Source organism: Emydura macquarii, unplaced genomic scaffold (genome assembly GCF_026122565.2).
Source record: "Emydura macquarii macquarii isolate MOO-44397 ecotype Brisbane River unplaced genomic scaffold, CSIRO-AGI_Emac_v2 contig_3220, whole genome shotgun sequence".
Taxonomy (NCBI): domain Eukaryota; kingdom Metazoa; phylum Chordata; order Testudines; family Chelidae; genus Emydura; species Emydura macquarii.
The window spans coordinates 8402976-8425562 of record NW_027133357.1 but is presented as its reverse complement, the minus strand read 5'-3'; the positions used below and the strand labels follow the sequence as shown (position 1 = coordinate 8425562).

Genomic DNA, 22587 nt, shown 5'->3' with positions numbered 1-22587 from the left:
TGTCTATCAAACACCCTGGCATCCATGGGAGCTCCTTTGATGTTCCCACCCCTGTCATGCCCACATCCCCAGGAGGATCATCAGCAATCCACGAAGGCTAATTAGCATATTCCCAGCATGCCCTTTGGTGTCCGCTAACACTGCGCCACCCCAAAAGTTGGAGAGCTCACAAGTTACCACCCCAATTTCTGATTCCTGAGTCCTGAAGTCTGCTGCTGTTTTTGCTGTGTTGATATCCTGCAGGAGCCTGGGCTGTCCTGTCTGGAGGGGCGGCAAGGTAATCCTCTCGCGCTCTCTCTCTCCCACACACACAAACACAGAGTTTATGATTCATGTGTTGCTCACAATATAAAACACCATGATTTTATTCTACAGCGATAAGCATGAGGCGAGCTTTCGGCCCGCGCCCACTCTGCACACACATGGACACAACTCCCTGCCAATACCCACGTGGACAGAGAGCCCCACCTAGGCACATGCGTTCACACACACTCACCCACGGTCCCCCCTCCCTCCCGCCCACCCCCTTGTGAGTCATGCATGCAGGAACATCTCTGATGAGATTTGAGTCTATAGCGGTGGGCATAAAGATAAACTGCTGCCCACACCCATTCTGTTCCCATGCACATCCCCCCCCCCCCCCACACACGCACAGCCACTCACAACCACTCCCCCCCCCCCTGCACATATCCATACTCATCCCTGAACACACACACACACTCACCCCAGACTGCACCTTCCCTCCCCGTCCTGTTTGCCCGGCTTCCTTGAGGATGTGACCATGAATTGAGAGCAGCTCAGCCCCTGACTGTCACGACCGCCCGTGCATTTGCACTCTGCCCGGCAAGCGCGGAAAGTGCACGCCTTATCTGCCGCCAGCACATGGTCTTGCGGAGAGGGTAACAGACCTACTGTTCCTGTTCCAGTTCCAGTGGCAGAAGTCTTTGCTTTGGTGCTGAAGGTCTCTGCTGATGACTCCTGCACTGTCTGTGGTAATTGCATGTGCAAATGGGCCAGATAGAGAGAGTATTTCTAAATGGTGAGGCCCAGATTCTCTGCTGTGAGTCAGTGCTGGGCACAGCAGAGAAGAAGGGCCCGTCAGGGAGCTGGCTACAACTCACTGATTCTCTGCCGAGCCATGGCACAGCTGAGAACAGCCTGGGGGGATGCTGTAATTTGCACATCTGGCTGTGGCCCCGAGGACCCATCTGCCAGCTAGGGATCGCTTGAGCAAATCATGCTCTGGCCATGCCCCTGCCTGCCCTGTAGAGATGATTGCTTAGGCTATGCCAACTCCTGTTCCTGCTGGGGATTCCCTTATCCTGGGGCTATCCCCAGCTGGGGGTCAGGGTTAGATTTCTCTTGCTTCCCTCTGGCAGCCTGGCCCAAAAGGAGCAGAGTTGGGCAGGGCAGAGAATCTGACCCTGAACTTCATAGTGGTGCCCAGATACCAGTGTGATGGGCACCATCCCAAAGACCCCTTTGAGTGAATAAATAATCAGTACGTAAGTTGCTAACAGGTCCCCAGGCAGCATTGTCTGACCGCACTTCCAGGTTTCTTTTTGAATCTTTTTATTTTCACTGCCATGGAAGAAGAGAAGAATCAGTTGAGAGCTACTGTATGTGTATAGATATACACGTACAGTGTACCAGTTTATATACACATATAGATATATAAATATATACATAGGGTTTCCGGGTTTAAGGTTGAAACTAGTCAAACCCAATAGATCCCATTGAGAAGAAGAGGGTTTTATCAAAAATAGCAACCTGAAATTTGCCATTTTCACAGTGTTTGCAGAGGGAATAAGTAGATCTTAGCAGTCTCTCTAATGCTTATTGGGAGCTCATCCCCGGAGGACAGCGGGTAGATTTCGAAAAGCACAAAGGGGAGTTAAGGCATCTAGTTCCCACTGATTTTCATTGATTGTGCCCACCGATTTGCAATGGAAGTTGGACATCCAACTCCAGTTTGTACCTTTAAAAATCTCCTCCTCTCCCAGAGGGTATTTTTTTGTTCAGGGGGATTCAAGGGAGACAATTGCTGTTGGGTTTATTTGTTTTCAAACACCACTTTAAAACTGATTTTTTTTTTCTTTAAAAACTGAGCCTCATTTGGCTCACAACATAACCACGGAAAATCAGCAAAGAATAAATACCTGAACGCAGAACCCTATGTGTGCAGTGGGTAGTTATCGAGGCAGGGGGAGCAGTACATATAAAAACTGGGGGGGGTAGAATAAAAAATAAGCTCCTCAATTTTTTTTTTCTTTTCAAAATGAAAAAGTTACAAACAGGCAGCGGTGTTTGGTTCTGTGAAGCGACCGAGAACGAAACATACACAAGGTAGAACAGGAGAGAGACCAGGAGACCACGTTCTACAGGTCACAGGTGTCAATTCAAAGCAATTCAACTGAGATCAATGGGGTTCCTGTGGAACTACCCCAGCATCACTGAGATCTGAATCTGGCCCCACAGATATAAGTAGGAGAGCGAGTTTCACGCCAGCATTGCTGTTAAAATAATTGACTCCAAGCATGCACCTCCAACAGGAGCTCCAGTGGGACAGCCAGTCCCCTTATCTAAAGGATGTGTCTGGATAACGGGGTTGTCTGGTCACTAAGGGCCTGATCAAAGCCCACTGATGTCAATGGGAGTCCATTAGCTTTGCGTCAGGCCTTAAATGAGGGCTGAAGTGGGGTGTTTTGGATGGAAGAGGGGGTTGCAAGTATACCATTGGCTACTGAGTTCAATCTGTGCATCTCCCCAGTGACATAGTGGCTTACAGAGAAAGCAAGAGGACAAGCAGACAGAGAGAGCTGGGCGGGATAGGAAGGGGGAGAGGGCGGGACAGGTAGTGTAATAGGCACGTCTTGCCCTGCGATGCCAAAGCTGGAGACCTGGTAGGAAGTAAAGGAAAGGGGTGTGTGTGTGTGTGTGTGTGTGTGGCAGGCTGGAGGAGTATTGGAGAGAGAGGAGGGGCAGAGACTCTTCTTGGGCACTATATTAAGGTGTTGTGTTGCTAGGTGCAGTACAGAAAGACATGCAGTCACCCCACACCACCACCCCGTCTCAGGAGACTGGTGGCACATGATACCCTAGCTCCTTCCAGCTGCTAAGATGGAGGCAAGGCAGCTGTAAATCAAGGGCAACCCCAGTGTGAAGGGGGAAAGAGAAATGAGTTAGAACTTCAGCTAACCCAGGGGCACTAAAGTCCATGGAGCTGTGCCACTTCACACTCCCCAGACAAGGAGCCAAAATGGATCCATGGGCAGGGATGGCCAGGCTTTCGGGAAGTCTCTTACAGATACCAAGCCCGATTATGTGCTCAGTTAACCCCTACAGAATCCTGCTGAGATCAAAGTGAGCTCCACAGGGGTAAGGGAGAGAAGAACCGGACCTGTTTTGCTGTGCACTGTTAGAAAGATGATCTCAGACCCCGCTAAAACCGGAGGCAGAGCAAATCATGGGCATCCGGAGGGATTTAAGTCTCTGGGGCGAGCAGGCCAAGGAGCTGGCAAACGCGCGTCATTGCTGAGATGTGTCAAGTGATTCGTCTGAGGGAGAAAGGAACCAGGCCATGAGAGCCGAGCTGAGCACGTGTCACCCAGCAGCACGCTGGTGGAGGAAGAGTCCGGGGGGCGGGAGGAGAGGACGAATCATGGAAAAGCTAAGCCCCGTGCAGAGCAGAACAGCAAAATCGCGCAGGACACAGTAATGCCTCATTCTGCCGCATGGATGGCAACATTTGGCACTCGGTTGAGGCAATACTGCTCCTGGGCCCGAAACATGTGAGCCCCCTTTTGAGTTACAGCACGCCCCACGTCGCCTCGGAGAAGATGCTACCAAACCAATACTGAGCGATCAAAGCAGACCCAACCTCACAAACTACCCTACGCGCCTGGGCTGGAGGAGTCAGTCTTCATCTCACAGCCACAGTTTGGAATCAAAGTAGCCCCCTGTGTTAGAAAGGATCCAGTGGCAGGCAACATGGTTGAGGAAGTCGCTTGTTTACATGAATTTTCTCCCCCGTGCATGTGAATATCTTCAACCCATCAAAAGGCTCTGCGTGCCTGCCGCACGCTTATACGGTGTCTGCACCCAAAATCTTCTGCTCACTGGGGAATCTCTGAGGTTTCATCAGCTTTCACTGGCATGAAGTAGGTGGGTGAATGCAGGGCCATCATGGCCCGAAGACACAACGGCTGAGCAAACCCACCGGGTTTCCCTAGCATTTTCCAAAGTGAAGTGCTAGCTGCACCCGTTTTGGTCACGGAGAGGACTTGGAAAGAAGCAGAAGGCTGATTTGGGATTCCTGTGCCCACCCTGAATGAATTCTGCATCCTTGGAAGAGAAGGGCCTCAACTGGATCTCGATGCCCAAGACAACTGGGGTTATGTTGCCAGATATTGCAGCTTTGGGGATGAAATTGCCTTGTCTCATAAAGCAGCTATAATTGCCTCAAATCACTCTCCAGCCCTGGGCCCCCTGCCCTTCCCCTCCCTCACTGGGTGCTCCCAAAACAAAGCTTACGAACCACAACCACAGTCAGCTGGAGTTGGGAGGAGATGCTGATAGACCTACAAAGACCAGGTCAGGACCACCTGGGGATGGTTCCTATGGCTGGAAGATGGGTGTCTCTGTACAGACCTGGGAGGGAAAGGCATGCTCGGTATAACTGGGTGACATTTGACCTAAAGGGTAGAAGTGAAAGGGCAAAATGTACACTAAGGCCTGGGATGCTTATTGTGGCATACTGTCATCATGTGGACGCTACAGGTGTCCAACAGGAAGTGCACCCCTTTAAGATACTTGCAGCATCCACAGTGCGGTCCTGTACTGCACCTAACGGTGGGGTTCGTTGCAGCTAAGGATGGAGGAAAGGGCAGGGGAGGAAGAGGAGACAGAGTGTTGAGGGGTGAATGGGGGAACAAGATATTTTCCAAGTGTCTGACATAGACTGGAGTCAATTCTCTGTGCAAAGCCAAAGTCCCGGGAGAGTAGCGCTGCTGGGAGACTTAAAACACGACTGACTGTAGGAGCCGGAAGCACATCATCAGGTCCAAGGGGATGGGTGGTTTCAGGCGGTTGCCATCCAGGCGCAGGTAGCGGAGCCGTGGCACATTTTCTAGATCTGAGGAGTAGTCTTGGAAGGTGACCAGGGAGGTCGGGCAAATCTGGGTCCCGTTGATTCCTGCAAGGGAAGAGAGAGCATGGAATGGGTTGGAAGAGCCCATCTGGTTCCAGGTGGGCGATGTTGAGAGTTTATTCTACTCTATATCTACCCATCCATCCACCCATCTATGATGTTGTGTGATCACTTAGTGCTTAAGGGGCTTTCAAGAGATCTGCTTTATTGTCTCTGGTTCCGAGTGGCTGTGCATACCACACCATCCAGTAATTAAAGTAGATTGAACAGAAGGGGGAGTCCCCACTGCACCAATGGAAGACGAGGGCTCCACTGCCCCTTACTTTAAATTGGTATCTCTTTGGGTATCTCTGTTCTCCTGGGACGAGCTAGCTATGCATCTGTTTTACTGACAAAGCACATCACTAGGTGCTGATGCTACAGTGCATACATACACAGTGGAAATATGTACAGGTTTAGGTGCAAATGGACACACTTTCTCCGTTTTGTGGGTGCATTTTTGCACCTATAGCATTGCATCCATTGATGGATTTTGGGTGCAACTCTAAGTCCTTGTTCTAGCTAGCTGACTCTGGAGGCAAATCAGGCGGCAGAGGCGCAATGGAATTCAATGCAATGTTATATGCAATGCAATGGTGTACCTGGAATTCATTCTGTGCCCTGGACTAGGAGGCAAGACCTCAGCCTCTGAAAATATACATCTCTGGAGATGGAGAGCAAGAGCATTGAGTTGCACGTCACCCTAACTCGAGCAAAGTGGATATCCCAACTCACTTTTTGTCTGCCAGATCGTAAGGATCCCAGAGCCACCCGTGTTGAATTCAGTGCCTGAGGTGGTGGATCACCTCACCAAGTTCCATGTGTCAAACCATCTAACAGGCTCCCCTAGTCTGTTATCTCCTGCATGTCATGGCTTCCCTTCTACGGTATCTCCTCCCCCTACAGACCTAGCAGGATTCATCGGGCCAGTGTGCTTGGATTTACTAAAGTGAATGAGGCACAGATAAATTTCACCTCTCCTGGCTATCCAGATGCAAACTTCAGTCCTCCTGCCACGTCTGCCCTTCGTCTCCCGCGGCTTTAACGATTCCACCAGAGGAATCTTATATCAGCCTTTGGTATCACCAAATCATCTGAGTGCAGACAGCCCAATGGAACTCCATAGCCCGCTTTCAAAACATGGGCCATGCACTGGTGATTCCACCCCCTCATTAACTCCAGCAAACAATGCGAAGTTCTTGAAACAAGTGAGAAATCCAGCGGGCCACTGAGAAGCTGTGGTCACCACCCCTCATGTTAATTGGCTACTGAGGCTATGGACTCATTCACATCAGCGTAAGAATATTCTCCACAGGGTGATTTTCCAGGGAACAGCAAGCTATAATTCCCCCTGTCCCTGTAGGTAGCTATAAAAATAGCTCAAAGTATTGCTAATCATGGCTGCCATTATGAAGCCACCACAAGAGGCAGGAAACCCCCAGAGCTAGAGAGAGCATTAGCCGTGAGTAGTTATTCTGGGGCTTATTTTCATGTCTCTTTTTCTTATATTGTTTGTCCCGTGCTCCCAGGGCTGTGCTGAGATTGCAGGGTGTCTGGGGTGCTCTCAGATTGCACCTGCACTTCCTAATGTGTTCCGTAGCCTCTCTGTCAGTGGTGTGGGACAGACAGAGGGGCACAGTTGGGGTGGCCTTGGAGGCAGAGGTGAATGAGTCCTGCCAGGAGGCTCACTGAGTAATCTGTGCTTAACAAAGGTAAGGTAAGAAATACCATAGTGCGTTAATCAAGGGAGAAAAGAAATAGTTGAAAATGGGAAATCGTCATTGCCGACTCCCAGCTTTCAAAAATCATGATCCAGTCCCCCCTCAAATCATAAGACTGGCTGAAAAACCATGACACTAAAAATGTGCTGGGTTCTTTCTCTTTCCCTTGTTCTCAAGCCTTGAGGGGAGTCGCCGTGTCAAGCTTTTCTCTGCCACCATGAGCACAAGAAACTTGCTTTTAAACAACATCAAAGCTGAGATGCCCACTTAATAACATGACGCCAGGAGCTGAGGACTTTAAAAAGCCACCAAATGTCACAAGGCTCAGGATAAAATGCCAAGAGCTGGTGGCACAAGGGAATGGAATGTTCGTCTCTCTCTCACCGGCAGCGTACACCTGCTTAACCAATATATCGTAGCTGTGCTACATAGCTACATCACAGAGCAGTCAGCAGCTTGATCCCAAGTTCTCCCCTAGTTAAAACTTGGCCCAGATTGGCCCTTATTTGGCCTTTTTGTGCTTCTGTCTGTTGCTGCTAATTCTTTAGTCCCCTGTGGGCCAGGTCCAGCTACTTAAGATTGGGCCCTTCTGTCTCCTTGTCCTTTTCTCCTGGCACTGCTGACCTTCAGTGATGACAACTTAGTTTCATGAGGATTCTCCACCTTGAAACTGTTTGTGTCTCTCTCCGTTTTTTTGGATCAAAGCCCAGGATCACACACAAGTGTACTCTACTGGATGCCTGTACTCTACTGAAGCCTCCATTGACAGCCACAGTTGCCATGTTCCACCTCAGAGGTGGCTGCTCTTCAGTGGTGGACTATTTTGGCATGAAAAGGCTCAATCTAGAAGTCCTTCCTCAGTAAAATCTCCCCCATAACTTCTATGAGAGTTTTGTCTAAGTAAGGACTTAGGGGTTACACCTTTCATTGCTATTATCAATAGGTTACCCCCCTTTCACTGATGTGGCAGTCTGTGGGAATAGTTGTCATAACCTGCCAGCTATAAGGGTATTTAGATTTTAACTACGGTTTTAGGACTTCTGTTTTACGGGTGTATAATGACCTATACTGCTCTGCTACCAAAGCTCCCTCATCCCACTCTGCAGCCTGAAATACTAGGAGCTGGGCTGGTTTCCTTCTTTGCAGGCAGAGAATTTCTGGAAGGAGCTCTGCATTCTTGCTCCCCTGCAGATGTTTTCAACCAGGGCAGCAGGGGGTGGGAGCTCCGATAGCACAAACATCTGGGGCTCCTGGGAACAGGTCTTTGTTATTCCCACATTTGCTATGTTTATGCATTTCACAGGCTGGCAGCTGTCCCATGAAAGTGCTGTTCTTCGCCTAAATCTGTGTGAAACTGGCCCGGATGGATTTGCAGAGGTGATCACCAGCACAGCCCTGTTCTCCCTTCGTCCCCTCTGCATCCCTTAGCTCTGCTAGCTTCAACACACAGAGAGTTAAGCTGTATTATTTCCATCTATTTTAGGTACATATGTGTGCCCTCCCCCCATCACTGTAGTACCTGAGCACCTCACAGTCTTTAATGCATTTAGCCCTTTGAGGTAGGGAAGTATTATCCCCATTTTACAGATGGCAAGACTAAGTAAATTGTCCAAGGTCACATGGGAAAATCTGTGCCAGAGCAGGAAATTTAATGCAGGTCTTCTGAGTAGTGCTATGGACTACCCTTCTCTTAAGCCCAGGCCCTTCCACCACCAGGCCCAATGCACCCATATAAGGGCCACCAAGCCATTCTAGCATCAAGTCCCATTTTGAAGGGAGCAGAACCCTGTGGGTGGGTTTCACCCCAAAATAAACCATCTCCCAGTGAAAAGAATTCTGTCCCCAGGGGACATCTGCTTCCTCTAGGCCCAGCCACAGCCACTACAGGCTGCCGACCTGCTACCCCCAACTCACGTTCAATGGAATTGTCGTTTAGGTAGAGATGCTCCAGTTTGGGGTTGATGAAAGGTATGTTGGTGAGGTTGTTGTGCGCCAGCTGCAGCACCAGCAGGTTAGTGAGGTTGAAGGAGTCCCTGGGCAGCCCTTTGTCAGAAATCTGGTTATAGTTGAGCCTGAGGAAGGCCAGATTGGAGAATTCTTTGAAGTAGTCATTGGGGATGTCCTCAATCATGTTCCTATCTAGGAAGAGCTGGTGGATAGCACTGGGCAGCCCAGGGGGCAGCTTCCGCAGGCTGTTGTGGGCTAGGTTGAGCTGCAAGAGGTTCTTGAGCCCCCTGAAGGTGTTTTTGTTGAAGATTCTTTCATTCAGCTGGTTGTGGTGCAGGTCCAGGAGAATCAAGTGCTCCAGCTTGTTGAAAGCCCCCGAGGGGATCTTGGAGATCTTATTCCTGCTCAGACGAAGCTGCTCCAGGTTGGGTGGCAGGAAGGATGGCACCTCCGTAAGCTGGTTCTTCTCCATGTACAGAAAGGCCAGGCTGTCCATCTGCTCCAGCACCTGTCTGTCCAACTTCTTGATTCGGTTGTTGTCCAGATTGACCCACCTCAGCTCAGTGGCATTCTTGAAGGACTCCTCCGAGAGGTTGTCAATGAAGTTGTTCTGGAGATAGAGGTAGTGGATCCTGGGAGGGATGAAGGGCACCTTCCTTAGGTTGCGGCTGTCACAATAGAGGGCTGTGGGGAAGTCTGGAGGACAAAAGCATTCTCTGGGGCAATCCGGGAAGACGGAGGGGGGGCCCGGAGGCAAAGGTGGAGGCAGCTCTGTTGGCTCAACTGGCTCGGGCAGCAGCAGCAGCGGCGGCGGCAGGGGGGTGGGCTTCCGCCTGGGCTTCTGGCCAGGCTTCTTCTCAGGCTTCGCAGGCTTCCGCCTCTGCCCGTTCACCTCAGATATCAACACCAGGATGAGGAGCAGAAGGAATCTGAATGCTGCCTTCATGGTCCAGAGATTCACCTGCAGGGGGCACAATGGGGTTTTGTTAAAAAGAGGCTTGTCTAGGTAACACATAGCCCCCCTCTTAGTCGTATCAGCCCCTCACGCACGATAATCATCTTATCCTCACTGCACCTCAGCAGGCAGGGAAGGATAATTATCCCCCATTTCCAGAGCGGGAACTGAGGTGATGACTGAAAAAGGGGCTTGCCCAAGGTCACACAGGAGGTCATAGAGTCACACCACCACCTGCACACTGACCCAGCAACGGAAACGAGATCCCAGCATCAAAGCACCCAGGAGACCAGACCATTATGTGCTGCAGGCAGAGAATAGGCGGGTCCGAGGTGCACCAAGGCCCAAGGACCTGCAATGGCAGGGAAATGAAAAGTTTGCGACAGAACTGAACCTAGATCTCCCGAATCCCAGTCCAGTGCCTAGCGACAAGACTAGCCTCCCTTCCTCCTTATGCACGGGTTAGCCAATTAGTGGGCAGCACTGATTTCATATTTTATTATATAAGGGCTCCCTCCTGTGCCTCAGAGACATGTATGGGGGATGTGTGTGTGGGGGGTGTATTAGCACACAACAATTGTGTGTATGTGGTGGAGGGAGTGAGGTGAGGAGGTGGTGAAAAGGGTGAACTAATGCAGAGATCCACACACACACACATTATATGTATATATATATCATAACATAAGATGAGACGGGGTTGGACAGATTTCCCTGGGCAGTTCAGCTAATCTCTCTGTCTTGCCTGTTCCGGTGAGATGTCCTTGTATTACCCAGACCTGTATTACGGACCCAAAAGGTTCAGCGAAGTCGAATGTGTTAAATTGGGGGTGTTTCCCCAAACTGCTCCCAAGCAGCGTGCCTTCTGCGGCTCCCCTGTCACCATCCATCACACCGCCTGGCCTAAATCTCTGCACGCTGTCCTGAGCTCTGAAAGGCAGCCCGCCGAGCGGCTTTGCATCGCTTTGTGCAGCAGCGGGTTTTCAGGCGGCGGTGGCAGAACAGTTCAACGCTAGCCTCCCCCCCAGGTCCATGGAGGAGCAGGCTCAGTCCCTCCCTGGACCAGGCCCCTCCTGTTTGTGCTCAGAGTGTGTGGGAATCACACTTTGTGCAGTTGGCTCTGTAGCCCATTAATCTGTTCCGCTGCTAGGGGCCCATTTCACACAATGGCTTTTTTGCTTTGATGTTTTTCCCTGGGGTTTACTCCTGGGAAGCAGTAACGTGACAGGAGACACTGAAGGGGGAAGGCATAGTTCACTTCATTCTCTGTGTTCATTTTTATGAACATCCGGGGGGGAAGGTGGGAGGGGAAATGTGGCTTCAGAGAACTATTCTCATTGACGCTAATGGGTCACAAATTCAGTTTCATTTTGGAACAAGAGATCCAGGAGAATGGGACCCAGTTCCACATGGCTCAGACAGGATGCACAAAGATGGACCTGAACTCGGGAGAAGTTTGCATTTGGATCCAATATGATTTTACATGTCAGGTCACCTGGAGATTCAGAAAAGGTGCAGTTGGGTTCTGAGTTGAATTCTTTTGTACCAGAGATGTAGTACCTTTGCATTGGCTGGACTAGCAGATCTGAAGGTAACCCACAGAATATATGGGGCCAGAGTCTCAGCTGTAATTCAAAGTGCAGATTTACTATTTCACACCAGCCGAGAATCCGATGTTTTGTATTCATGGAGCTAGTTTCACCTCTGTCTGTTTACCGATTATTCTTCTTCCCCCACTTCTCCCCGCTCTCTGCCCCTCCCACCAGCAAATCACTTTGCTCCAAACAGTATTTTGATTGAGTTGGGTCAGTGTTAACCATTGTTTCACTCTGCTTTGCCCTTAAAAAGAACCAGCCATCGTAGCTGAGGCTCTGACTCAGGCAAAGCACCTAAACACTGCCATCAGAGTCAATGGGATTGAAAACAAGCAAGTGCTGTTGGCTCAGATTTTTAAAGGTATTCAGGTGATGCTGTGCTCAGTCCAGCCCATGAACAATCAATGGGATTTAGGCACCTCAGTGCCTAAATCCATTTTGCAAACAAAATGTAGGCTCTTAAACCAGTTAGGTGTTGCAATGCTGACACAGCAACACCTAACCACCTTTAAAAATCTGGACCTAAGAGCTTTGCTGAACTGTGGTCTAAGGAGCGAAGTGAAGGCTGGGGTCAATCTGTTGACATGTGTGACAGGGAAAGGAACATATAAAGACAGGAAATGCCATACTGCATGTCCCTTCTAGTTTGGTTTCTGGTCTCCAGTAGTGGCCATTGGAAAATGTGTGACCCTCCTAATGAGTAATTATGGAATAACCTGCCCAAAGTCTTTTTCCAAACCCAGGCAGTTAATGCTTGGCTTTTTCCCTGAAGCACTGGCTAATAGCTCCTAGCAGGGTCATCTGTGGCTTTGATCATGAGATCTCTGTCTGACAAATGACGTTCTATGCCATCAGGCTCATCATAAACCAACTTCTAGTGCATGGGGCTCACTGTGAACTGGGCTTCTAGGGTGTTGAAATGGGTTTACAGTCATTTAATTTATTAAATCCCTAGAGAGGAGGAAGCTATGTAAAGGTCTCAAAGCAACAAACAGCACACTGTAATGGATAATGTAACACACAGAAGAACAGAGAGAGGAAGGGAAAACTATACCCACTGGCTAGCATGTGAATGACAGATAGCAAGGATGAGGGATATTTTCTTGGCTTCCCTGGTACCACGAAAAATCCATGACAGCTTTGAACAGTAATTTCACTTCAGTTTTTAAGGATATTTTAACTGCAGTGCCACCAAGTGACAGGACCAAATCCTGCACCATAGATTATATGAATCATAGAGACACGTGGTCATGTGATAATTAACTTACAAGGCTACACTTCCGTCAAAGAACCCTGCTGCCATTATAAGCGTCACCAAAGAGACTGACTGCATCTTCAGAACAGACGCCGTGGAAATGTGGCTTTGATGCATCATGTTTAGCTTGGCAGCTGAGCCAGAAATCAATGAATCAATAGTAAACAGACTAAATGATGGTAGCAGCAGGACAGCAGCTGTAGGTGGGACAGTAAGGACGGGTGGTCGTGTGTTTATGTACTGGGCTAGAAAGGAAGGGCTCTGAGAGACGGCAGTGTGATTTCATAGAATGAGAGAAATGTCAGGCTGGAAGGGACCTTGAGAAGTCATCGAGTCCAGCCCCCTGCACTGTGGCAGGACCAAACAAACCTGTCATCCCTGACAGGTGCTTGTCCAGCGTGTTTTTAAAACCAAGTTTTTAGAAGTGGCTGGAGCACTAGACTGGGACTCAGGAAACCTGGGCTGTATTCCTGGCTCTGCCACTGGTTTACTGGGTGACCTTGGGCAAGTCATTTCCCCTCTCTGTGCTTTGATTTCCCCATTGGTTGAACAAGGATGATGATGCTGACCTCTTCTGTGAAGTGCTTTGAGGATCTACTGATTAAAAGGGCTGTAGGAGAGCCAGGTATTATTATTAGGAATTCGGTTTCCACCTCTGACACAAACTTCTTGTGTGACCATGGGCAAGTACCTTGATCTCTGTGTATCCCCATTTATACAATGGGGGTTATACACCTTCATATTTTACAAGGAAGCTGGGAGCCTGAATTTGCTAATGTTTGGGAACTGCTCCGATATTATACGATGGGAGCCAGATAAGCATTTAAGGAGGTAAAGAACAGCATCAATAATAATAACATTAGACTTATATGATGTTTTTCTTTTGCATAGCTCTTTATAAACATTAAGCAAGTGATTTTCAAAAGCACTCAGCATTGGCTCAACTATTCTCCACTGACTTCTATGGGAGCTGAGTTAGGCCAATGCCCTTTGAAGAGCCCACCCGTACAATTCTTGCAGACCCATGCCCCACCTCTAAGGAAGCGGGCACTTATCAATATGTCCCCATTTTACTGATGAAGAAACTGAAACATAGCAAGGTTAGGTGACTTGGCCAAAGGTCACACAGTGCGTCAGTGGCAGAGCCCAGAAAAGACCCCCCACGAGTTCCTACTCCCACTCTTGCACTCAGTCTATCAGCCCACATTGTCTTGCTCCACCGTGTCCCATCTCTTACAACTAGCATTAGCTCAGAGTGGTATCGTTAAGGTGATGTACAGAAGTGCTGAAAAGGACCAGTGTCTCTTATGACTTATTGATATATAGTCAACCTATGAATAATGGTTTTGCACAGAGACATAGTTGGTTCCATAGACAACGTGGCTCCATGTGCAAATATGCAAACCAGATTTGAAAATATAAAACAGTCCTTGGGTTTTAAGATAATACTCTCTGCAAAGCTTAAGAACTTCTCAATGAACATATGAATTAATGTGCTGAATTTGCCATACTGGATCCATTAAGTCAACTATCCTAATTCTGGCAGCAGCCAATATGCACACAGATACTTTATGGGGAACTCATTTAATCTAATGTAACTAGGATGTACTTATGGAGTCTGACTCTTTGGCAGTTAATTCCTATCTCAGCAAATAATTTAATACAGTATGCATAATTATTTATATTAGCACCCAGAGGCCCTGATAGAGATCAGAATCACATTGTGTTTGGCACTGTGGAACACGTAGCAAGAGACAACTCAGTCCTCAAAGAGTTTATATAATCTAACTGGGCACAGAGAGGATCCCCATTTTGCAGGTGGAGTCGATGAGCAACTGAGGCACAGAATGTGAAGTAATTTACTCAAAGGCACGGAGATTATAGGGCAGAGCTGGGAATTGATGCTCGATCTCCTGAATACCAGACCATATCACCAGACCACAATAGCTGAAATGCATATAGTTGCCCTTATGTCTCTCATACTTTAAGATCCCTAAAGCACTCTCCCCGCTTCCTTTTTCTGCCCTCCTAAGGTTTAGTTTCCTTTCTCCTCCCTTTTTCATTGTGTTACCTGGGACCAATCTCCTCTGTCAGATTTGTCTTGTATAGCTTGCACATTTCAAAGCAGAAGGGGTGCAGCTTCCCTGGAGGAAGAGAAGAGAGCTGCACAAATGCAGGTCCAGCTGGAGCCATGACAGGAGGTTGTGTGGGTCCTGGGCATCCAGCAGACAACTTAGGTTTGCTCAGACTGGGTCTATCATACAAGCATAAATTCAGCTGAACAGGCAGGTAGGGGAATGTGGTTAGGTGAAAAGAGCATGGAAATGTACAAGGGAGGGAGAGAGACAGCAGAGAAAGGAATCAAGTGAGATGAGATGGAGAAAAGAACAACGTTGGAATTGCCATACTGGATCAGACCAGAGGTCCATCTAGAATCCCAGGATGAAATAGAAAGAGGAACAGGCAGAAACCGATCAAATTCTCTCCCAGGCTACCAATGGCAAATGAAGGAGGCAGCAGCACATAGAGAAGATCACATGCATGAAACCCAACAGAATAGCCTTCCTGAGCCCCAGTCAGCTGGCAGAGCTGGAGGAGAGGGAGCTGGGTGGGAGGTTGAAGGGAGAATGGAAATCAGATCCATTGTGCCATTCCTGATTATCTGCCCCCAAGCAGCCCAGCTGTCCGTAAGCCAGCTGTGGCAGCCACTTGGGCAAGTACCATCAGTCGTCTGGCCCATGACCAGAGGAAGAGGAAGGCTTTAGAGAGGGATGAAGGCAGAACCCCTTGCCTAAAGAATGAGTAAAGCAAGGTGAAGGTCTTGTGTGCCCTCCCCCATCCTGCTCAGCATTTTATACTGTGTGTTCAAATGCGCAGCGCTCCACACTCACTTGGAGTCTGGGTACTGGGCGATGTGCACACAGACTTTATTTGCCTTTCACAGAGACCAGCGTGGCATGGTGCCCACTGTATGCCAGCCACACAGACAGGGGCTGAGACAGGCACGTCACTTTCCCATTCAGTCTGCAGCAGGGAAATGTCAACAGCATTAGGCTAACAAGCAAGCAGAGAGGGCTAACGTGGCTTAGAAGAGGAAAGGTTTTTCAGCGCTTGTCGAGAAATGGAAAATCCCACTGGTAAATAACCCTTTCTGCCCCCTTTCTCTGGAGAGGAAATTGCTTCCCAGGCAGCCCTTTAGCTTCTGCACCTCAGCCTGACACTTCAGGAGACAGCTCCCAAGATTGGCCCTGCATCCTGGAATGACCCTCCCCAGCCCCCTCTCACCAGGGTCTCTGGGCCCAGGCTGTGCCTTCTGACTTAGGGAAGCTGCAGAAAGAGCTGTGGGAAACATCCCCTGTGCAGGCAGCCTCCACCAAGGGTTCCTGGCACATTGCACCTATAGACAACTTGGCTCCCTTTGAAATACCTCTGCCCAGCCGACTGGACACATTCCTGGGCTTCTAAGAAGTTGACTCTCTCCATAAAGAGATTCTGTTCTCCCTCCCCGCCCTCCCTTTTCCTTTTTTTGTTTTTCTTTGCTTCCATCTGGCTATGTTTAACCATAGAACCCTTGTGGCCCAACTGCTTTCAATCAAAATTCTGGCATCTCGGGGGGGTTTCGACTGAATGCTCATCCAGGCCAAGAAGCTGCTGGGTATTAGGTTCAGTGGTACCATAGTCTAGGTGTGTGAATGTAGGGGAAAACATTGAATGCTGCAGAGAACTGACAAAGTCATCACAGGGATATTTTCTACCATCTCTGTTTTCTCCCAATCCTCACAGTACACACACTCCTTTTTCAACCCCATCAGCCTTGTCTGAAGTTGTTTCCCTGGATGCCAACCCAAAATTCAGGTCTGGATTTTAAAAACCACAGAGGCTGAAGGTGGGTGGAGTGGGGTGTGGAGGAGGGTTGGGGTTGGGATTTTGGTTTAGCCCGTTATGGAGGGAGGAGCCAGTGCCAAAACTGGAATGTGTACTTCCTCATTGTTTGGGCTGTGTCTCTTCAGAGGCGGGATATTGGTTCAGGCCCATCTCCGATTGTAATGCTTAGCTGTTGACATCATTCCATGGCAATTGATCGTGATGTTATGTGCAAGAGTTAATACCCAGCAGGGATGAGGTGGGGGACAGGCTTGTTACTCAAGTGAACATACCAGACATGGTTGAATAACCCAGGAAGAAGAAGTTTTCAAATATTTCTGTGAATAAACCCAGTGTATTTGCTCTGCTGTTATCACAGGGTCATGCCATTTGCTGTGCATGACGGAATATTGGTTTATTTCTGAAATTTTTTAGGAATCCACATTTCAGTACAAACCATTATTGGCCCAGAAATTCAACACAGAAAGTAGGAGCTTCTTTATTTGCTACCTGTCACAGCTGCATAAAAATGTCAGAAAGCAGAAACAATACTATCAACCTACTGTAATCCACTCTACTGTTTATTGAGGGTAACTTCTGTGTATTTATCTACTGTATTTATTTCAGATCTCATATGGTTACCATCACCTTGCCATCTGAGCTGCTACCTGGCGTCTCAGGTAACCAATCCCACACCCTGAAGAGCTGAACAGTTAAACAACCTGCAAGATGAAATGTGTTCACATAAACTATTCTGAATGATGAACACACATTTATAGAAAACTGGATCAATTTGCAAACAATTCCCAGGTGCAAGAAGGAGCTAACAGCACAATAAATTTTATGTGGAATGAATAATCCAGCCAGGTCTTAAAAATACTTCCAAAAGGAAGACATGTAACAGAAATTTGAGATGTTTCAACAAATCTGAGGATACCTAGGAGTTTATAGCTTTCTCTAATATGTAGTATCCCTTCTGACCTTATAATCTATGATTCTAATATGTTTGGCAGTTTAAAACAATTGTCTTTGGCCGTGCTTGTGTGTTTGCTTTCCATCCACATTCATGTGATTGACTTTACTGGCATGAATGTTAGCAAGGAACGAATTTCAAGTCACATGCACATATCTTCAGAAAAACCAAACACAACATTTGCACGCCCAGCTATGTGCATGAAAGCTTCTCCAGTTAGGGAGCAGTAACAATAGCATCTGACCAATCACAAGGAGGCAAAACACCTCAATTTCTGAAAATGTATCATCAATCCCTATTAAAAAAGTCTGACAGTGGATTGGTTGAATAACAAGTATATGCAAGAAACTTGTTAACTGCCTGTGGGAAAGAAGCTAAATTCAGGACTAAAGAAGTTCAAGTTGCCACTGAGCTGCATTCCATGGCCCTTTAGACCTTAAGTGCAACAGAGGGGAAAGACAGCCCAAACCACAGCCTCCAATCATCTGAGATAAAGCATTTGTTCCATGCGTAATAGGGTCTATGATACACAAGCGAGCAGTTCTGATTCTGTCTAGTAGAGGGCAGTGGTGTACACAATCAGCTTGTTACAATAAGTGTTAATAATTAACATGTTTGTAGTACAATGGCTTGAAAAATGAGGAGAAAGAAATTTGTGAAACTTTCCACCCCCACACACACACATACATTCCCCTTTTTTCCCCCCCATTTGGTTGGGATTCAAAATTCTGATGGAAAATTTCAAGTTTTTAAAAGTTTAAACCAGCTCTAATCAATAGCCTCTCCAAAGATATGTATTGCACAGTACACAACAGCACAGAGATGGCAAGAGAGAAACCCAGGGTAGCAAAGCTGGATGCTTATGAAAAGTGACCTGGCAGCTTTAACATCCATGCAGACTGGAACTTGATTTTTCAGATTTCCTCAAACAAATACCCCGTGTTACAATAAATTGCATGGTTCTCAGGTCCTCAGTTTATGGGAAGGCTGAGTCAGCCCAGAGAGTCAGGGGGAGCTCGAAATCTGCAGTTTAAACCTCAAAGTCAGTGTTTCTCAACCAGTGGGTTGCGACCTCTGTGGGGCAGGAAGTCCCGAAAGGCAATCGGGGGATCACAAGGTCTTGAAAATTGAATTACGATCTAAAGTAGAGAAAATCCCACTCCCTCATTCTGCACACCCCTGTACCCTTCAAGGTCAGCACTTCGCTGTCATCCTCTCGAAATGCACACACGCCTCAATTGTACAGACTTGGCATTGCTGTCTTTGGGACATTTTTTGCTATTACATAAAAAGAAGGAGGCACAAAAATGTGCGACTCTGAATCAGGGACTGCCAGCTGAAAAGGCTGAGAAACACTGCTGCCAGTGATTCCCTCCCATCCTTCTGTGGCGCCGGGGATCATTTTCAGTTGTTTCAGTGAGAAACTTTCCCTTGACTGCCTCTCCCTCCATTCACTGCTGCTCTGCTGAGACCCCGATTTCCTACTCCTCCTGGTGCGCCTGAAGGTTGATGACTGCCCCCCCGCCCCCGATCTTTCGCAGTTGTGATGAACAGATTAGAACACCTTTAAAACAGAGAGGGTGTCCTAAAAAAAAGAACAGCAAGCTCTCTCATTGGCCATGCCTTTTCTCCATCAGTTATTACAGCTAACCAGAGTCATCAGCTGGGTTGACCAAACAGGCTTCCCAGCCAGCTGGCTTGATAACCATAATATACACAAAACAGGGGTTTCCTTTGTTCAGCTGGGCTAGAGAGCTGACATGGCAGAACAGAATTTATATATTAAACATGCATCCAGCATGCCTTGGACGCACAGTGATGGGGTGAAGGAAACTAAGTGTGGTGAGCACCCTGACTCAGATGTCCCCGAAGTACCTTTAAGAACAGAGACTTGATGCTAAGGACCAGTCCTCCTCCCGGGTTTGGAGGGAGAAGTTACACAGCAGAGTATTTGTGCTGGGCTGGAGCCATCGTACCACTGGCTTATCCAACCCCAGGGAATTCAACAGCCACAGTCTTCTTCTGCAGGGAAGGTTTTATGCTCATGCATACGGACAGGGTGTGTCCTGTGCAAAAACTATCTAGGGTCAGCCGGCTAGATAATTCCTGGGTTATTGTAATGGAAAATATTTCCTTGTGCGCTTCAGCAGCACCGTCTTGCTCTTCTGTCCATCTCTCTCTCTGCCTGTGTCTCCTGCAAACAAACCGGAGTGGCCCGCCCCCCATTTCAAAAGTGGCTGTGTAAACAGCAAGCACAGATCCTGTATTTCTGTGTGTGCAAATGGGTGTTCAGGTGCACAAATCCCCACTGAGAAGCAACAGAAATTTCTCCCTCATCTTTCCCCCATTAGGTGCAGAGTTTACTGTGCATGCCACTGAAATCTCTGTATTCCCCACCCAGCAACCATAGTATCTTCCTATCCTTCCAGCAGGGGCTGCCACCACTGGTCAGGAGCACAGGCTGAGTTCTCTTTGCCAGCTGTGCTCCCTGGGTGTCAGGCTCACCCCGCACCCTTTCCTTACACTCTCTCTTGGTCACCCTTGGCCCGACACCAGAACCTTTCTGTCCACCAGGCTAAATTGCTGCAGCCTCTGTGCTGCACACAGAGTGGATCTGGCAGAGCAGACACGAGGGGATCATGGGATCAGTGTTTCCAAAGCAAATACAGTGCAACTCCTGAGCCTTCCCCTTTGTTCCATACCGGCTGTAATTCAGCTCCTCCGCTTTCTCTCTCTAGGGGATGAGAATTTGCTCTCTGTGGCCTGCTTTATCTGCTCCTCCAGATTCCCCTCTCCCCACCTCTGTCACGGGCTCTTCCCAAGCCTCCCAACTGCACTGTGATCCCTTTCCTGACACTACTGCTCAGCTTAAGCCCCTCCAGCGGGAAGGACAGCGCGGACAACACACTGCATGAGCCGTGCTCCCCTGTCCGGGCTGGGGAAGCAGCTTGACTGCAATTGCATGGCTTGGACATGATGTCCCAGGCTGGCTGGGATATGGAGGTATCTGTGATTGACAGGGAGACGAAAACGCCCCCTTGGGTGGTTTGCTTTGCACTGCAGAGCAGGCAGCAGCAGCCAAAGATCTGATAAGGGAGGGCTGGGACCTCAGGTTTCTTAGGGCACATCTACGGGGTAGCGTAGCGGCTTCCTACATCGACGGGAAGGTTTGTCCCTCAATGTAGCTAATCCACCTCTACAGGAGGGTTAGGTCGACCTAACGACATCGCGCCCATGGTGTGAAATTTTTCACAGCCCTGAGCCACATAGCTAAGTTGATCTAATTTTTAGGTGTAGACCAGGCCAAGAAAAGTCCTGCTTCCCTCTCTCGAGGTCACAACGAGGATGAACCTTCCCCCGTCACCAGCACACAAACACACACACACACACACACCTTTCCCAGGCCACACAGTTCTCAGTCCACACAGGAGGAGGTTTCCATATAAAGCGAATCTCTACTCATCACTATACGCAGAATCTCTTCCCTAGGGTTTCGGTTCGGGTTACTATCTTTATGCTTCTTCAGTCTCCCACCCGCCTCTGCCAGAGCAGGCACAAAGAACCTTGGTCTTCTGGTCTCTAGACTGTCCAGGTGCAGCATCAGATCTGGAGTAGAGCAGTCTCAGTTCTAGACCATTGGGATGATCTGGGTAGGGGAACCTGGGTTCCTTTCCCGTGGAATGATCCAAATATGAATCCAGCCTGGGTTCTGCCCTCTGCATCTTGGATCTACCTTCCGCAAGTCAAGTCAAAACCTAGCTGACTGAAGGCCACTGGAATGCAGTGCAGCGCCCCCCCACCCCTCTCAGAAAATAACTTGATTTGCCCCTTCCCAGAAAAACAAAATAGTGTGTGGTATTTTTCCATCTATCCATTTGGAAAGGGGACGTGAACACCAGTTCCCCCCTACACACACACACACACACACACACATACACTTGAGATTGCAGTAACTCCTGGAGTTCTTCCCCCCCGGGAAACTCCTACCAAGTTTCTCTGAGATCTAATCTGAAACAACAAATGTATGTTTAACACATAGGAAGAGGAATTAACAAATGCTGATGTCTGCTAAGAATAAAACTACTGGTTAACTGCCAGCTAGTAAAACTCAAGACTTTGTAGCAGAGGGAATCTTGCCTGCTCTCAGCCTCCACTCCCCCTTGTGCCCCTTCTATGATTCTTTTCCGACACAGGGCTACTCCTCTTCTGTGCTTGTTCTAAGGGGTGCAGCTTTCATTTAAATATGCACCTTGATTTTGCACTCACAGCTGAGAACTAGACATGCATGTGTGTGTGTCAGAGAGAGCAAGAAAGAGTGGGTGTGTAAAAAGGTGTGGGGAGGAAAGGGGTTCCCGGGCTATGCTTCCATGGAAACGGTCTACAACATTTGCAACAATCTCACACACGGGTTTGTCTCTTGGCTTTGCAGACTTAAAGATACCCTCCTGCCTCCTCTCCCTCCCCCAACAAGTTTTGCTTTTGGAGAAAAGAAAGAAAGAAAGAAAGAAAGAAAGAAAGAAAGAAAGATCCAGCAGCAGAACAAGAAAAGAAAAGAAAACTTGTTTTAACTTTCTCAGAAGTTGGAAAGTGAATGGTAATATCAGTCTATTGATAAAGGAGATGGCTGACTCAGCTGTAACAATCAGTCCAGGTGACAACACTCTCCAATAGAACACCTGCCCAGAGCTTACCTGTGTACACCTGCCCCTCCTCCTGCCTCTCTGTTATTAATTCCCAGGAACGTTTCTCTCTGGCTCTCTCTGCCCCTCCTCCTTCTCTTCCTCACTGCAGTTCGGCTCTGACCCGAGTGAGACTGCTCTGTGTGTGTGTGTGTGTGTTTTCCCTGGTTCTGTTCCCCCAAGATTCTCTCGCAGAGAGTGGGTGGGAGCGAGGGAAAGAGGGAGGGTGGAAAGGAGGGGAAAATGACAACAATAACGTCTTTATCTGGCAGCCAACCTCCTCGGGATTTAATCCGCACACTTGTCCTGCCTACCGAAGGACTCGCGTTTAATAACATTTCCTTCTGCTGCGGAGGCAGTTTATAACTGTGTTTTTAAACAAAGTGAATCTAAAAAAGGATGATGATTTTTTT

The 22587-nt window shown here is 48.3% G+C and overlaps 1 protein-coding gene across 1 annotated transcript; it reads right to left on the bottom strand.

Moving 5' to 3' along the window:
• Positions 1-1446: 1446 nt before the first annotated feature.
• Positions 1447-22313, bottom strand: PRELP (proline and arginine rich end leucine rich repeat protein). The gene is made up of 3 exons (XM_067531672.1): positions 22187-22313; positions 8824-9817; positions 1447-5194 (listed from the first exon to the last, which is right to left on the bottom strand). The coding sequence occupies exons 2-3, from the start codon at positions 9800-9802 to the stop codon at positions 5019-5021; spliced, it is 1155 nt and encodes a 384-aa protein (XP_067387773.1). The 5' UTR covers positions 9803-9817; positions 22187-22313; the 3' UTR covers positions 1447-5018.
• Positions 22314-22587: the final 274 nt, after the last annotated feature.

What these genes read in the sequence shown, in the direction of transcription:
- PRELP (XM_067531672.1), bottom strand. Translation starts at nt 9,802, where the DNA reads ATGAAGGCAGCATTCAGATTCCTTCTGCTCCTCATCCTGGTGTTGATA. An exon ending in AAACGACAATTCCATTGAAC is followed by an intron (nt 5,195 to 8,823) that starts GTGAGTTGGGGG and finishes CTTCCCTTGCAG; the next exon opens with GAATCAACGGGACCCAGATT.